Raw genomic sequence first — 17222 nt, forward strand, 5'->3', positions numbered from 1 at the left:
CTCCACACACACACACACACGAGAAACCGGTCAAGGAAATAATCATGCAGACAAAAACTTTTGCTTTAAAAAACCATGAAATAAACCAAAAGCCGCTGCCCTGCATTTCAATTCCTCAACGGAAAAGTCAATGCCCCAAGAACGAAAGCCTTGCTTGCAGCGACTCCTCCTCCTCCCACTTTACAGCCCACTGCGCGTGTGTGAGCCCCAGGGAGCAAAAACTAACAAGGTAGAGCCAATAATAATATTAATGTGACAGTACCAAACACTTTGTTTTTACCCGGTGGATGCTACTAAAGCACCCCACCCCACCCCACCCCAGCCAGGCCAGCCTCACTAAAATAGTGCCGCTACTTACTTTTGCAGCTCCAAAGCGAGGCAGGGCAGTACTAGTAGTGTAGAAACTGCAAAAAAGAGAGGAAAAAAAAGAGAGAGAAGTTGGTGTGGTGTTGGTAGTTCTTGGATGGAAATGAATGCAACCCCCTCTTCATGATACCAACGCATTTAGTGCGCTCCAAACCACTCGCGACGAGTTTGGTGAGAGCGGGGAGGATCTGAGTGAGTGAAGCCAGTGAGCGAGTGAGTGAGCTCCTTTCATATTTTCTCTCCAATCCTTGCTCTTGCTGGATTTCCACTGGTTTGAGAGAGCATTGATGAGTTCTTCTTGGTGGTGGTGGTGTGCAAAAGCAAGGAGAGTGGAGTCAAATCTTTGCTGAGGTTTCTATCTTCCTTTCTATCCTTCTTCTTTAATTTGAGTTCTTGGTCCTGCCAAAAGCCAAAGCCCTCTCCTTTTTGCTGGGAAAGGCGGAGCGTGTCATTGCATTTCAAGCCCTCCCCACCCTCCTCCATTTCTTCTCCTCTCCGAGAAAATCCGCGGTTTCCCCGCCTCAAACCCAAGGAGAACCTGAGATTTCTGCACCCGCAGCCGGCCGGCCACTGTTCTTGGTTGAGGGCTCTGACATTTCTGATCCCCCATTTTCTCCCCCCCGGCGGAAGATCCGGTTTTCTTTCCCTTCCCTTCCCCACCCGGAGCCGAGCCGCAGTTTTCTCCGCGCCCGCTGATCCGAAATCCCACCACCCACCCAGAAATCTCGGGGTTTTCCGGTCAGCCCCATCCCCATGCCTCGCCGCGCCCGCTGATCCCAGCCGCGACGCACGCAGTTGGTTTCCCCGTCGTCGATCCGACAGCTCGGGGGGCGGCACATGCATCTCTCCCTGTGGAAGCCGCTCTCCCACTGCGCCGCCATCCTCCTCTCCAAGAACCACCGGCGGCGCGGTGGAGGTGGAGGCGGCGGCGGCGGGCATGGAGGCGGCAACGGCCGGCGGGACGACCCGGCGTCGTTCCTCCGGCAGCTGCGCGACGCGCTGGACGCCGCGTCGGAGGAGGGCGCCCTCTGCCCGCCGCCCGACGCCGCCGGCGCCGAGGAGGACGCCGCCGTCACGCGCTCCCGCTCCCTGGCGCGCCTGCGGGCGCAGCGCGACTTCCTCCGCGCCACCGCCCTCGCCGCCGCCGCCGGCCCCTTCCGCTCCATCTCCGACCTGCCGCTCCTCGCCCACGCCATAGCCACCTTCCTCTCCATGTACCCGGACTACGCCTCCACGTCCGACGTCGACCGCCTCCGCCTCGACCATTACTCCCACCTCGACGCCCCCGGCGCCGGCAGGGTCTGCCTCGACTACTGCGGCTTCGGCCTCTTTGACTCCAGCTGGGACTCCTCCTCTTCGTCCTTCACATTGTCCGAGCTCAATGCCAATCTGAGCAACCACGCGCTCTACGGTGGCGCTGAGCCTGGCACGGCCGAGAATGACATCAAGGAGCGGATCCTGGAGTACCTGAATGTGCCGGCCAGCGAGTACGCCCTGGTGTTCACTGTCAGCCGGGGGTCAGCGTTCAAGCTGCTCGCTGAGTGCTACCCATTCGAGAACAACCGAAGGCTGCTCACCATGTTTGACCATGAGAGCCAGTCGGTGAACTGGATGGCGCAGAGTGCGCGGGCAAAGGGTGCCAAGACGCGCACCGCATGGTTCCGCTGGCCCACTCTCAAGCTCTGCTCGACAGAGCTGCGCAAGGAGATCGTGGGCAAGAGGAAGGCCAGGCGACGGGATGCTGCAGTCGGATTGTTCGTGTTCCCTGCACAGTCTCGGGTGACCGGCGCCAAGTACTCCTACCAATGGATGGCGCTGGCGCAGCAGAATGGCTGGCATGTCATGCTTGATGCTGGTGCACTTGGTCCCAAGGACATGGACTCGCTGGGGCTCTCGCTGTTCCGGCCGGACTTCATTATAACCTCATTCTACAGGGTGTTTGGTTCTGATCCAACTGGATTTGGTTGCCTTCTGATCAAGAAGTCGGTTATTGGAAGCTTGCAGGGGAGGAATGGCTGCAATGCCTCTGGAATGGTCAGGATTGTTCCGGTATTTCCACAGTACCTGAGTGACTCCATCGATGAATTTGATGCAGTGGAAACAGAGGGACTTGAAGATGACCCTTGCACTCCGAAAGATGAAAATCCAGTGCCTGATGTCCGGAACGGTTCGCAGCTGCCAGCATTTTCGGGTGTGTACACTTCTGCTCAGGTCAGAGAGACGTTTGAGAGTGACCCTGGTCGTGACAGCAGCTCGGATAGGGATGGGGCGAGCACCATTTTTGAAGAAACTGAGAGCATATCTGTCGGTGAGGTGATGAGGAGCCCAGCATTCAGCGAGGACTGTTCATCAGAGAACTCTTTCTGGGTTGATGTTGGCCAGAGCCCGTTGGGGTCAGAGAAGTCTGGTCAGTTCAAGAAAGGGAAACTGGGATCACCATTACCATCATCTTGGTTCACTGGCAGAAAGGGTAACAAGAGGATGTCACCTAACCTAGCATCGAGGATATCTAGAAGCCCACTTTATGATGGTAATGTGATTTCTTTTGATGCTGCTGTACTGTCAGTTTCACAAGATGTAGACTGCCTCAGGGAAGACCCTGAAGAAGAAATCTATGAGAATGGCCGGGGAAATCATTTTAGGCAAGTTAGTGAAATCCAAGAGGAGCCGGAGGTTGAAGAGGTTGCATGCCAACATGCCATGAACGGTGATTTGGACCACAAGGAAAGTGCGATAAGAAGGGAGACTGAAGGGGAATTTCGGCTGCTTGGACGGAGGGATGGAAACAGCAGGTTTGCTGGGGGTCGTCTCTTTGGTGTTGAAGAGATTGACGGAGCTATAAGCATGGGGCGCAGAGTTTCATTCAACACTGAGGCGAATATGATTGCTGACAGACTACATCGGGCCTCAGATGCTGCTGAAGCGTCTGGATATCCATTTCGTGATGACGATGCTTGTATAAGTGATGGGTATGATGATGCTCAAGACTGGAGCAGGAGGGAACCAGAGATAATTTGCAGGCACATTGATCATGTTGACATGATGGGGCTCAACAGAACAACACTTAGGTTAAGGTACCTTATCAATTGGCTAGTAACTTCGCTGTTGCAGCTGAAGCTGCCAGGCTTGAAAGACAGTGATGGAGTTCCTCTTGTCCACATTTATGGTCCAAAGATTAAGTATGAAAGGGGAGCGGCCGTTGCTTTCAATCTGAAGCAAAGTGGTGGTGCTTTCATTAATGCCGAATTTGTCCAGAAGATAGCTGAGAAAAATGGCATATCTCTCGGCATCGGTTTTCTTAGTCATATAAAGATAGACCCAAACCAGAAACAGGCAAATGGAGCACTAGACATACCCGAGGCTTCCTTTTATAAGAATGGTCGCAGAGACAGTAAAAAGGTGACTGTAAGAGTTGAAGTTGTGACTGCTTCGCTTGGCTTCCTCACTAACTTTGAAGATGTGTACAAGATGTGGGCATTTGTTGCCAAGTTCTTAGATCCTTCATTCCTGGAAAGTGAGCGCATTGCCATAGCTACTGACCAAATGGAGGCGATAGCTGCTGAGCACATGGAAGGGCAAATTTGAGCTTGATGTATGATGTATCGATCAATGAAGGAGTGGAAGGTGATCTTTCTCCTTTTGTCGAGCCATAATTTGTGTTTTCGAGGGGTAATTGGTAGTGGATTTAGCAGATTTTTTTATTCTTTGCCTAGTTCCTTGACATGTGACTTATTTTTGTGTCATGTAGAGTTTGCTCAAATATGTACCAGCGGCTCATCAGTAGAGCTCCTTTCCACTGAACAATGTTTGTAAAGCAGCTCACTGGAAATGAAGTAGTTTTGAGTGCTTTGTTCCTGGAATGTGTTCATGATGCAGTTTTCACATCCTCTGTTAAAATTGTCTTCTAATTTATTTTTGTTTGTGGTTGCTGCTTAAAGTTGTAACTTTTTTTGCCGACCTTTGATAATCAATCAATATTGCTGGATGACTGTCCCTTTTGTTCATGGAAACTCACAACTGAGAATGGTGTGGCCGCTTCTAAGTTCCAACTTCCACTTTGATTTTATTCCAGTCAGTCTGTTCAACATGTTTTTGTCTTGTTGAAATACAACCATTCAGTTGGATTTGAAATGTTTGTAAGTACCATCACTTTCCTTCTTGGGTGAACTTCAATCATGAATTGCCTCAGTGTGGTATTATCCAATTTCAACCCCCCTTTTGTGCATGTTACGTTTATTTGGCAGGTTTACTAATAATCTGACACTTGAGTGACTTGGATAACCTGATCTGAAGAAGCATTAGGAACCAGTCACACTGATTGTTCGATGTACTCCTGGAGTTTTTGCATGTCCTAGCATTGAAACATAACATTATCATGATTGTTGTCTCAGTGGGCTCACATGAATAAGATCCTGTATAACCATTAATGTTATTCTTCCTTTTGTACTAGTAAATCAAAATTACGAACATCCACTACCGATCTATTTGGTATTTTGGTGCATGTCTTCCCCCAGCCCAGGTAAGAAGGTAACTCCAATTTTGACGGTGCAATTTTCTTTGTGTATGACTTTTGGATGCTCCCTATTTATCAGAAATTATAATCAGGGAGTCCCATTATAGATCCGCTCTGCAATACCATGAAATATCTTTTATGGACCTTCAGTTGTGCTGGTAAACTAAAGTGGGAACTCTCTACAAGTCAGAAGCTTATCTTGTGTTATGTGTTATCAATGTTCAGTTTCTGTACTGGTTTCTACAGTAATTAGTCATGTTAACTCAGGTGCATTGCCAAGTGTTACGCTTAATATGACGATTTCATTAATTTTCCCTTTTAAATTGCTTAAATGTGCTATTTTAATTTTATCCTTGAAATGTAAGTAGAAGACAGCAGAATTGTGATAAACCTCTTCCTAGGCATCTATTAGGATGCAGCAACTGTACATCAGTTTGTATTTAATGCACAAACATCAGTTTTGAGCTTTTGCCCCTACTGTGGCTGCCCCTTTCCTTCTTGTACTGCCACGTAGCAGCAACATCACATTTTATGGCAAGCAACTTACAAAATGATGCAACCATTGGGCTATAAAATGGAGGAATTGTAAATGCATTTTTTTTGTACAGCCGAAAGAAAAACGATCCCAGCATCAAATGCATCTCTTTTCCCAGAACAAATGCCTGAAACATTCTTTCCTGCTTAGGCCTGGCTGGCTCTGACCTGATCAGTGGCTAGCCATACCCTATCTGTTCACTCAGTTTGACAGCCATAATCAAGAAAATCTTCCCAAGTATGTCGAAGCAGAGCAGTGGCAGTGTGTGTTCAGTGCTCATGCTCAGAAGAAAACGATTCATTGAAAAAATTGAAGAGGATGGTTTTCAGTTCCCAGTCTATTCCTCTCCCTAATTAATCAGTTTTACTTCCCTGTCCACAGTGGGTCTTAATTCACATAATATGTGCCTTGAAGTGTTGAATGCGGCTTGTGACTTTTGGGTTCTCCATACAGCCATCCTATTTATCTGTGAGACTGTGACCTTTGCGCTAGCACTGCTCAGAACATCCCTCTGAATCCGTGGCAACCAGCATTCTTGCAGAAGTCCTGGTAATCTCCTGCTTTAATCTCTGCTGTTGTTTTGGCTATTGCCACTGACACAATCTGCTACTACACTCTCTAGATATTGCTGCCCTTCCTTATCTTCTTAGACTATATGGAAGAAATAAAACTGGAATATGTCAGTAGATTCTGCAGCTTTTAGTGCTCAAAAGTCAAATCTATGACATAGCAACCTTTGTCATGCTTTCATCTGCATCAGCCTGAATAAACTTTTCTAGTGATGTTCTTTTTCAACAATAGGGCACAATGCCAGTACAGTAGGTTCATGTCAGTTAGCCTGAATACTGGAAGTTTTTAGGTTACTTCCCAGTTCCCACCTGTTTACGTGCCTACTGTAAATTGATTTTGTCCTCCCTTCCTAATAACTTCCATCTTTATTAACATTGTAGGAGTGATCAGAGGATGGACAAGTCTTGCACACGATGCAAGGATTACGTCGCACATCAATATTGGGACCACATGGATAATCGGAAAAAGCGTTTCTTTAAGCTTATGCTTGGCAATTTCAGGAATGGAGTGGTACGATCTTCTCGACTATGCTGTTCCTGTGGACAAATATACATGTTCTATAGTTTGTTAGTTTGTTGTTTTGGTCAAGTGGACAACTTAGGTCCTGGGATAACGGTTTCATGGTTTACTCATCTTAGTACTTGATTTGGAGGTTCGAACCAGTTTTGTTTTTCTGTATGAGTAGTTGTTTGAGAATCAATTTCTGGCAAAAATGTTGAACGTCAGAAGGTTATCGAAATTATCAGGACATTCACCTCAATATTCTGTTCATGCATGGAGTTAGGATCCACATGTCTGGTTTTGTGAGACATGGATTATATGTAAAGCATGCCCTGAAAAACTGACTTAGTGGGTGGCATATCCTGAAATCGCTCCTTAAAACTATGCATAAGGCATATTCGAATAAAGAAATTTACATCTGTATTGAGAAGAAAACATGTTTGCTCTTAGTTTTCAGTAAAATCAGCAGCAACGACCTTGTTATTTATATGGATCAATATAGCTAGTTATTGCTCTTAAAATAGTAACGGTGTAATGCTTTCAATTTTATGACATACTCCATGTTAGTGTAAATTACCTCTTTATCCTACCATGTAGAGTACATGACTATGGCGTTCATATGTCAAATTTATTTTTTAATCCCTGCAGACCATACCAGAGAAGTTTGTGCGCAGTGTTGGAGGAATGATCTCTGAACTAGTCAAACTAGAAACCCCAGATGGTAATACATATAATGTTCATATTGCCAAGGAACTGAATAATCTAGTCCTTCGATCTGGATGGTCAAAATTTGCCAGTGTTTATGAGCTTCAAGAGGGTGACCTTTTGAGGTTCAAATACAATGGGGACTCCCACTTCAAAGTTGAGATCTATGATCCAAGTGCTTGCGAGAAAGAGATATACTGCGTTGTAATGAACCACAATCCAGGTCTCCAAAAACGGAGCGTTCCTCATGATAATCAAATGTTATCACCGGAGGGTGAAAGGCTAGCAAAGCGTCAGAATGGTTGCTGCAGCGACGGTTGCAAAACTTCAGAGATGAATCCAGCAGGCTCTCCACACAAACCAAGTAAAGATACATATGTTTCTCCTAGTTCTAGCACAGTGCGATCAAGTTTCATTATTAACAGCATTAATGGTTGATATTGCGCAGCTAAAAAGGAAGTCCCATCTTCTGAAGATGCCAGGAGTTCGGGTGAACGTAAGACTTTCACCAGGTCTCACTATTTCTTGGCAACAGGGTGCAACCTGACTGATGCACATAAGGTGGAAGTCGACAAAATTGAACAAAATATCAGGCCCGAGATTCCACTATATGTCAAAACCATGTCCAGTGCCAGTCTGGTTGATGGATTTCTGGTATGTTGGCAGTTGCATTACTTGCATTCCATACTTAATGACTACTTGAGCTGTTTGACTTTTTCAGAACTTGTTCTTGCGATGATCAGAACTTCAGATTCACCTGTTAAATCTTGTTTAAGCTTTGCTGAACTCATCGAAACTAACTGCTAGATCATTTGTAATAGGTCATATCTCATATGCAAAGATGACGCTATCAAACACCTTCCACGCAAAGACGAATTCATCACACTTTGTCATGCCAGTCATAGCAAGACATGGGGTGCTCATTACAATATCAATGCTGATGATACATATCATCTTTCTGCCGGCTGGTTGAGATTTGTCGATGACAACCAGTTGCAAAAAGGCGATACTTGCGTGTTTGAAGTATTAAAGAGGCAGAGAAGTTTCACAATGGCAGTTCATCTGCTTAAAGCAAGCCATCATCAACCGCCAGGTAATGCCCTGCGTATATGCATGCAGTGTGAGGGATCATCCTTTAGATGTAGCCCTACTCACAGTAGGGAAAAACTTGAAAATGAATCCAGCAGATTCTGCAAGGGATTATGTAAATTAATGCACTATTGGTTTCATGTCCCATGTTTAGTAATTTGTGACTGGGTCTTTTATGTAGGATTTCCCACTTCTTCCAATAGTCTTAGGCCTGAAGTCAAGAGTTTTAGGCCTGAAGATAAAGTGAGGTTGTCACGATTCACCACTCTGGAGGGCCTGCTGAAGACTAAAGTATATGAGAAAGTAGAAGCTATTAAGCCTGAAATCCCTGTTTTCGTGTCTATCATGATGAAAACCAATGTTAGCAGCAGAACCCCCAGTTTGGTGAGTCACCATCACTTTGTTCATATTCAAAAGAAAAGGAAAAATACAATTCATCAGCGGAAGTTTATTCCCAGTTATAGTGAGAGAACAGAATTAGAGCACTGAAGTTTTCACTGAATCTTACTTCCTCTTTTTTCCGTGCAATCAGGCCTTCAGTCTGGATTATGCCAAATATTTTCTCCCTGGTGAGAACCAAATTTTCAGGCTTCATCGGCCCGGGGAAAGCGCTCCATGGAAAGCTGAATTCAGGAGCTTTGGTTCAAGGCGTTGGCTTGTTAAAGGCTGGGAGCAGTTTGTCATCGACAACGAACTGGAACTAGATGATGTCTGCCTCTTCGAGCGGATTGAAAACAAGAAGAAGCTCAGGATGATGGTCCACATCATCCGAAAAGAAGAGTACTGTTGATTTGCTCCCTTTTCTGCCTGTGCTTTTGTAACCGGGAAGTTTAGTATTGTCAGTGGATTTTGTGTTAGAATTTCCCGATGATCAATGTCCCTGCTGACTCATCCGACAAAATCTCTGAATGTGCCTCTGTTACAAACTAAATTACCTAGATATGATGTTACTAAGTTGTTAATTAGTTTGTGTTATAGAATTATGAGCACTTCCTATTTTAATTTTAAATATCAGTATTAAGATACTTCAGATATTCGTTGGGGGACATATCCTCATAAAATGCACAAATTCTGGCAATCCCACGAAATGTATGTGTAAAAATTCGAGAAGTTATGTATTGTTCTACATTCATGCGAAAATTTAACTTAAGATTGAAGTACTCTACCAGTGAGAAAGAAAAAGACAGTACTGACAGTACTTGGCAAACTATTCAATTTCACCAAGCATTGGTTCTTGGATTTTTCAATCTTCCAATGCCTATGTTAATATGTTTTTGTAAAACCTCTAATGCCTATGTACTGTATGTTAATAGTATTGTCAATGGATTTGCTGGGTCACTTCTCTTACAATTGTGTGCTGCAACCAGGAGGCAATTAGCTAAGATCAGAGTCACTTTGATTACAGTTACTTCATGACATAATTTATGGTACTTGAATGAATCACTGTAAGGAAATAAATTCTGAGCACTGTCCACTCAACTTACTAGTACTACCAACTTACCTCTCCCCAAGATGAAATTAAACATAGCACAAATCTGCCCTGGTGACCCCACCTTTCAGTAGGCGAGGTCCATGAATACCCAGCGTCCACTGGTCTCCACTGAGCTGTAACTTATAGGTGAAATCTATTTAGGTATGCAGTTACTCTTCTCACCCTCACCAAAGAACTACTACTAATAGTCTCGTCAGCCAGCAGAACTCTCACTCATCAGGAAGAATCAGGGAATGCATGAAGAGCAAGGCAAGCCCAACTCTCTCTCTCTCTCTCTCTATCTCGCTCTCTCTCTCTCTCTCTCTCTGCCGTGGCTGAGGATGTTGCTTGTGTGATTGTTGAATGGCAGATGAGATGATGGGTGAGAAAGGGTGTGAGAGCTGCAAGAAGTGGCAGGAGCACTACTACTGGGAGCACATGGACGTGAGCAAGACCAAGTTCTTCAAGCTCATGACACAAGATTCCCAGCAGCGCTTTGTAAGTATCCAATACTCTCACATGGATTGAACTCTGTAACAATAGTTGACCGCTTGTACAAGCTAGTTCCAAATTGTTGATTTCCCCCTAAAAAAAGAAAAGGATGTTGAAAAAACAACAACAACTAGGACAAATCCTGATTTCTAGAAAGCATAAAGAAGTCTTACAAGGCTCATCCGTGATGTATGCATGATGCATCAGAAACGCAACACTTCTGGTGTTTTCTCCAAAAAAAAAAAAAGTCTTACAAGATGGAACTTACCTCCAAATAATGGACGGTACAAACTTGAAATGCATCATCATACGTAGATCCTCTGAACCTAACCATGTGACTAACCGCCTGCCAATTTTGTCTCCTCCGTCTTAGCGCATACCGGACAAGTTTGCGAGCAGCTTCATCAGGCAGACGCAGAGCTCGCAGGGATTTGACCTGGAAGCACCAAGCGGCGAAACATGGCATGTGGGTGTTACCAAGGTTGCCAATGACCTGTTCTTCAGTTCGGGATGGGGAGATTTTGTCAAGGCTCATGAACTGCAGGAGAATGACCTCCTGGTCTTCACATTCAGCGGCAACTCCTCTTTTGAGGTCCTCATCTTCGATGCGACCGGTTGCGAGAAACTGTCTTCTCTCTTCGCTGGCGCTGGTATGCACAAACATTTTGATGGTATGGTGGGTCAACAGGTTGAGCAATACTCTCCGAGTGATGATTCTGATGAAGACGACGACAATGATGATGATGATGACGATGACGACGATGATACAAGTGTACCGTCTCAGTTGATTGAATCCCCTCACAAGGTTTCCACTTTAAGGAAATTCAGTGGAAAGACCAAACCAAGTAAGGCACTACGATTTTTGCAGTGCAACTAATACATGAGATGATATCCTGAATAAATCCCTTTCTTGAGATCTTGGTGTAGTCAACTAACACAGGCCCATGTAAACTATGAATGATCACTAACTCTTTTTTGTTGATCACTTTAAGTACTAAATTTATAAGCTCGTGACACACTGTGACAGGGAAAGAGCTTCGTGAATCACCAAACAGTAGCAGCTCATGCGATGTTAAGCATGAGGAAACTGAGGAAGAGGAGAGTGATGATGACACATATGCTGACTTCGACTACTGCTACTCGAGGGCTGCGAAGCAACTACCCGACGACGAAAAAAGTGAAATAATCGGGCTGGCTTCGATCCAACCGGGCAATCCAGCATTCATGACAGTTCTGCTGAGGGCCCACCTGCAACACAAGAACAATTTTCTGGTCAGTTTGGACTGATCAAAACAATCTAACGCACTTGCAGCAAGCTTGTGTAATTTTTTGTCAACTCTGCATGCACAAGGTTTCCCATATGTTTAGACATTAATTTCTCCTTGTGGCTTGTGCAGGTCATCCCCAGTGAATTTGTAGACGAACATCTCCACATGAGATCACATGAGGTTGTGCTCCTCAGGCCAAACAGAGAAGAGAGGTGGCATGTCAGGTACTACCAGGGGAGCTCCAGCAGAGGCTTCAGGGGCCAACCTTGGGCCAAGTTCGTCCGTGAAAATGAACTGCGCGAGGGGGATGTCTGCGTCTTTGAGCTGATCAAAGGCGCGAGGAATGAGAAGAAGCTGGCGAGGACTACGATGGCCATCCATGTCGCCAGGAGGAGGAAGTCCAACGGCCGGTTTGCCTTAGTGGACTAAGTTCCTGCAGTGTGGGAAGTGCGCTGAATATTTTGGCATGTAATATGCAGTGTAGATATGTGCAAGTGCCTAGTACTGAAACCTGCTGAACTGGGAGTTCTTAGCTGGTGTGAGCCGTGTGCTGAATGTTTCTGAACCGGAGGGGAAATCACCACTGATCTTCATCAACAATGTCTTTCCGCTGCCCGCCATTAGATGTGAGTAGTGCACCTCCAAGACTAAGGGTTCATAGTTTTATGTATATGGTAAGATCTGTCTTTGTGTTTCTAATGTTTAGATGACATGAGCTGCCCTTTGTACTACCTCACTAAGGGTAAAACACTGCATAACTCCTTGACAGTGGATGTTATGTCTTCAACTATATGTCATCATGCTTTGTGCAATGCTCTATTTTATTATCTAATACTAGGGTTTATCGAAAAAGGCTTTCGCCCCGCTTTATATATAAATCACCGATCACAACAAGCACCCAATACAAACACACCCACCATAACACACGCACACACCCAGGGCAGGATACATAGGCGCTGAAGGCAGCAACACCACCCCAAGCACTACCACCACGAAGAGATGAAGCTACATATGACGGACCATGTGCTCCAAGGCGGCGCCTTCAGGAAAGGTACGACACCGGAGCGCCGCCACCGCCCGATCCAAGGATCAGAGTTTCCCCTGGAGCCGCATGATGGGCAATGAGAGCCGCGACGACGCCTTCAAGAAGGGAACGATCTCCGCCGCCGCCGGTCCGTTCGAAGATAGAACAGGTTTTCACCTCGGCCAACACTCACCGCCACCGAACGCCACACCCCGGCAACCACGCCGCCCACACGGCCATGATGACCGGGCAGTACCAAGACACGGGCTTTGCCCAAGAGCACCGCGCTACCACCACCAGGGCCGCCGCCGCGGCATCCAAGACCTTGACACCACCTCACCCGAGATCCGCCGCAACCCCAACGAAAGAGGCGAGCGGAAAGGTCCCACCTTTCGCACCCCTGGGCGACCCCCAGCGTCGAGACCCGATTGGTCGGCCAGAACTGGCATCCACCGGCCCATCCTGCTGCCCCGTGCACGAGATGAGCTTGGTCCTGCAGCACCGAAAAGGGGACGAGGTCAGTCCTGCTGCACTGTGCGCGATACGAGCTCAGTCCTGCTGCATCGTGCGCGAGACGAGCTCGGTCCTGCAGCACCGGGCACGAGATGAGCGGTAGGCCGCAGCTAGGAGAGGACCAGCCCTTTGATGGGAGTAACGCCTGGGCGACGAGGAGATGGGGCGAAGGCCGAGACGGCCCGAACACAGATGAGCCGACGCCGGAGAAGCTGGCCGCCGCCGCGGGCAGATCCGTTGAACCACCGTGAAGCGCCACGACACCAGGAGAGCACCACCGTCGGACCTCCCCACGCCGCGGCCCACGGCCGAAGCAGCGGCCACGCCCGGCCGCTACCCTACCCGCATCGCCCGGCGAGCTCCAAGCACCGGAGCCGCCGGGCACGCACCACCGGTTCCACGCGCCGCCGGCCGCCCCCCAACGCCAGATCCGGTCGGATCCAACAAGAGACCGGCCGCGCGCACACCTTCCCCCCACCGCGTCTCCATGCCCTGGCCAGGTCCAGCCGGTGCCCAGCCACTCCACTAGAGGGGATGAACCCCGGCTGCAGCACCACCACCTTAGAGGGGCCGCCGGTCGCCCTGCAGCCGCCAACCACCACCACCCGCCAGATCTGGGCAGGGGGCGCCAGATCCGCTGCCAGCACGCCCCCGGGCCTCCAGAACCCCATGAGCCGAGGTGGAAGGGGGAGGAGGAGAGGAGGCGACGCCGACAGGTCACCAGGGAGTGAGGCGGAGGAGGGAAGCCGGAGCAGAGGCAAGCCGGCGCCCGATGCCACCGAGCAGGGGAGGCCGCCCCGCGACGTCCGCCACCCGCGTGAGGGAGAGAGCCGCCCCACCGCCGCCTGCGACACGCGGCCTTTGGCCGGCGAGGCCACCTGCGGCGGCGAGGGAGGGGGGATGGGGCGAAGGGACGGGGGCGGCGGCGCTAGGGTTCCCTCCCTGGGGCGCCCCGGGAGCGCCTCGGGAGGGGAGGGGAGGGGAGGGGAGAGATCAATACTAGGGTTTCAATCACCCTGATTGAAGCATTAGCCATTAGGTTTGGCGTGTGTTGATATAGTGGATTTATGATGTACTGCCTATATAACATGATGCTAACCTATGTCATAATTTGGCATGATTGTTTGGTTGATCAAACTCACATGCATGCCTATGCTGATATTTATGTGTCTGCATGAGAACCAACTTTTGTGGTTGGATGATGTGAGTTTCAAGGTCATCCATGTGAGCATATGTGTGTGTATTGTGTTTCTAAAAAAAAGTTTCCACGCTTTTGTGAGAGATGCTACGAGTGATTCTATGAACCTGGTCCAGTTTCCTCCATAACACCCCAGCCCCCCTCCACCCCCGCCCCTCATTTCCTCGTGTTTTTGTTTACTGCTATTATTTGTTCTGAAAATACAAACAACTTAGTACTACAATATCTCACCTCCAAAAAAAAGTACTACAATATCTACTCATTACTTGTTGCAACTAACAAAGCTAATGAGGTTGACATCCTCATTGGAACCATCAGGGGCACAAGGTGCCTTTTTATTGTATTTCAGTACTTATGATGAAGTCTTGAGTGTTAATTCTACACACTGATACCTTGGTTAAGTTAGGGGGAAACATGCCACCGCTACAAACCCTTGTGCTTGTGGACAAACAACTGGCTGCATACTATAGAAATTGGAGCAAACACCACCTGACCTGCTCAAGACCATCAAGCAACTCCAAGCCACATAATATCTCTCGGATCCATGGGCTATTTTAGGGATCATCAACAGAACATTCTATTCGAGCTATTAAATGGTTGGCATTTTCTGACGATCGACAAAAGGTTAACATCTTGGAAAATTTAATCCCGTCTCCCCTTGAGATGAAATGCATTTAATGTCGGTTAGAAAGATGACCTTGCTAGTTACTCTGTCATGAAAAGCCCCATGTTACATGCTCTTAGTATGTACCATGGCAATCTCAGTCACGTTTGCAAAGCTTGCGATCGGGGGAAATGTAAACTGCCAACTAGATGAAGGTTGGATAATAAATTGATAAAATGTTGTTGACTGAAAATATGCAATTTCAAAATAATATCTCCTGGTCGGAAAATCAAAATCAGGTAGCACATACTCCCATCTAATTACTTGAAATCACATTGGCTATTTTGCTCCAACAATACCCCAATGCATAAGAAATGAAAGTTTCTCCCAAATTAAACCAACCGCAGTACAAAACTTCTATGCTTGTGTTCTAGTTGAACACCCCCACATAGTAGTGACACAAAAGCCGCATCTATCAAGCTTTCCTCTAGAAAGACAATTCAAACTCATACTAGTTAACTTTGGGTTGACAAATCCACCACAAAGACCACATGATCTCAGAAATGGTTTGACAAGATAGTTCTTCTTCTGTAATACTTTTGTATCGTAAATGTGTGATATATTCTTGACCCCTCTCATCCCTAAGAAGACGTATGTTTGACAAGTAGGGAAGGAAATGTGTTGGATTGAGAGATATATCCTCTCAGTCCTAGCTACACTTGTAGTTGAGCATCACAAGAGAAGGTGGCAAAGGCAATGAAAAATGTGAGAAGATACAGTGCTAGAGGCCAGGTGACGGCGAAGTTAGGTTGCTTGTGAACATATATATTGCAAAGTAAGAAAGCGGTGGTTGGAAGATGATATGATCTCATCAATTACACTTGCACACTACATGATAATTGAAATAATCTTTCAATAGTATAATTTATAGTACATTGGTACTGCATGAGATGCATGTGGGAGGACCACACAAACTCAGCTATCCGTTCACCAAGGTATGGCCTTTGTGTGGAGTAATTCTGTGCATTGTTTGGTTGATGACTAATATTGCCAAGACTAGTCTTAGAAGAAATATGCCCGCTAGAAAGAGCGCGACCAACTTTGATGTATGACATGTGAGCTATATATATCTAACAAAAGGGGGGAAACCACAATTATCACGACAAAGCAAATACATGCTTATATAATTCTGGAAGGATTAACATTTGATGTTGCAAACTAAACATTTCATTAGAATTTCGTCTCTCCTCTCGATTGAGTGCATTGTCTCCTACAACCATCACCACACACTTCTATCCTAGTGCATACTCCGGAACCACCCCCCATGGAACACACACTCCCATGCCAACAAAGCATGTCACATCAAACAAGAACATGAGGAAAGCATAAAACGAGAGCTAGCGTGGTCTATTTTCTCTTTCGTACAATGTTTTACATCATTTGGGGGATATGGATCTTTTTTGTGTTCACAACTAGTGTGTCTTGATGAATATAAAGTTAAATGGTGAATTCGACAAGGGTTTCGGCAGGTGCTGGCTATCACGACACATTCATGATGCCTGCAAGAGCAGCACACAGATCTTCTTGATTCTCTTTCAGGATTTCGCGTTGAAGGTTGGATGGGCTGATAAATTTCACATGATGCACCACATTTACTTTCTTTGTATTATTATATAGAGCTTAGTGTATATATACAGGGTTAGGATTAAAATGGTTACACTAGTCACTAGACTATGGAGAGAAGGCATGTCAAGTGAATAAACAATCACCAACACATACATTCTCATTTGACAATCAACTATACTTAGTTTTAATAAACGTGTCTGGGATGGATCATGCTTCCTCTTGAGCTTGCGTTGGTTTTTCTCTTGAAGAGGAAAGGGTGATGCAGCAAAGTAGAGTAAGTATTTCCCTTAGCTTTAGAGAACCAAGGTATCAATCCAGTAGGAGACAACGTGCAAGCCACTGAATACCTGCACAAACAAACACCAACTTGCACCCAACGCGATAAAGGGGTGGTCAATCCCTTCACGGTTATTTGCAACATGAGATCTGATAGAGATGGATAAACGGTAAAGTAATGTTTTTGGTATTTTCGGTTTATGGAACGGAAAGTAAAAGATTGTAAAGAAAGTAAATAGGAAATGAAAATTGTAGATCGTTTGATGGAAAGTAGACCCGGGGGCCATAGGTTTCACTAGAGGCTTCTCTCAAGATAGAAATTATTACGGTGGGTGAACAAATTACTGCCGAGCAATTGATAGAAAAACGCAAAGTTATGACGATATCTAAGCCAATGATCATGAACATAGGCATCACGTCCGTGTCAAGTAGACCGAAATGATTCTGCATCTACTACTATTACTCCACACA

At 46.5% G+C, this 17222-nt stretch overlaps 3 protein-coding genes across 4 annotated transcripts; all 3 read left to right on the forward strand.

Moving 5' to 3' along the window:
- The first annotated feature begins 335 nt into the window (after positions 1-335).
- Positions 336-4221, forward strand: LOC109761692 (uncharacterized). Its single transcript, XM_020320510.3, has one exon. The coding sequence runs from the start codon at positions 1204-1206 to the stop codon at positions 3949-3951; it is 2748 nt and encodes a 915-aa protein (XP_020176099.1). The 5' UTR covers positions 336-1203; the 3' UTR covers positions 3952-4221.
- Positions 4222-4346: 125 nt separating this feature from the next.
- Positions 4347-12300, forward strand: LOC109761694 (B3 domain-containing protein Os12g0592300). 2 transcript variants are annotated; one of them, XM_045228395.1, is made up of 11 exons: positions 4347-5963; positions 6365-6494; positions 7134-7554; positions 7639-7844; positions 8012-8283; positions 8461-8663; positions 8812-10248; positions 10616-10834; positions 10931-11087; positions 11270-11514; positions 11640-12300. In XM_045228395.1, exons 7-11 carry the CDS (start codon positions 10114-10116, stop codon positions 11937-11939), a joined length of 1056 nt encoding a protein of 351 aa, XP_045084330.1. In that variant the 5' UTR covers positions 4347-5963; positions 6365-6494; positions 7134-7554; positions 7639-7844; positions 8012-8283; positions 8461-8663; positions 8812-10113; the 3' UTR covers positions 11940-12300. The 2 variants fall into 2 exon arrangements, with proteins under 2 accessions (XP_045084330.1, XP_045084329.1); XM_045228394.1 differs by having other exon boundaries at positions 10616-11087.
- LOC141022581 (B3 domain-containing protein LOC_Os12g40080-like) lies at positions 8241-9069 on the forward strand. Its single transcript, XM_073498845.1, has 3 exons — positions 8241-8283; positions 8461-8663; positions 8812-9069. Exons 1-3 carry the CDS (start codon positions 8241-8243, stop codon positions 9067-9069), a joined length of 504 nt encoding a protein of 167 aa, XP_073354946.1.
- Positions 12301-17222: the final 4922 nt, after the last annotated feature.

This window comes from Aegilops tauschii, chromosome 5 (assembly GCF_002575655.3).
Source record: "Aegilops tauschii subsp. strangulata cultivar AL8/78 chromosome 5, Aet v6.0, whole genome shotgun sequence".
Lineage (NCBI taxonomy): Eukaryota > Viridiplantae > Streptophyta > Magnoliopsida > Poales > Poaceae > Aegilops > Aegilops tauschii.

Bases quoted from the DNA above. Each gene is read 5' to 3' on its own strand.
- LOC109761692 (XM_020320510.3), top strand. From the start codon at position 1,204: ATGCATCTCTCCCTGTGGAAGCCGCTCTCCCACTGCGCCGCCATCCTC.
- LOC141022581 (XM_073498845.1), top strand. From the start codon at position 8,241: ATGGCAGTTCATCTGCTTAAAGCAAGCCATCATCAACCGCCAG. The intron at 8,284-8,460 runs GTAATGCCCTGC...TCTTTTATGTAG, and splicing joins AAGCCATCATCAACCGCCAG to GATTTCCCACTTCTTCCAAT. The intron at 8,664-8,811 runs GTGAGTCACCAT...CCGTGCAATCAG, and splicing joins GCAGCAGAACCCCCAGTTTG to GCCTTCAGTCTGGATTATGC.
- LOC109761694 (XM_045228394.1), top strand. From the start codon at position 10,114: ATGGCAGATGAGATGATGGGTGAGAAAGGGTGTGAGAGCTGCAAGAAG. The intron at 11,088-11,269 runs GTAAGGCACTAC...ACACTGTGACAG, and splicing joins CAGTGGAAAGACCAAACCAA to GGAAAGAGCTTCGTGAATCA. The intron at 11,515-11,639 runs GTCAGTTTGGAC...TGGCTTGTGCAG, and splicing joins AACACAAGAACAATTTTCTG to GTCATCCCCAGTGAATTTGT.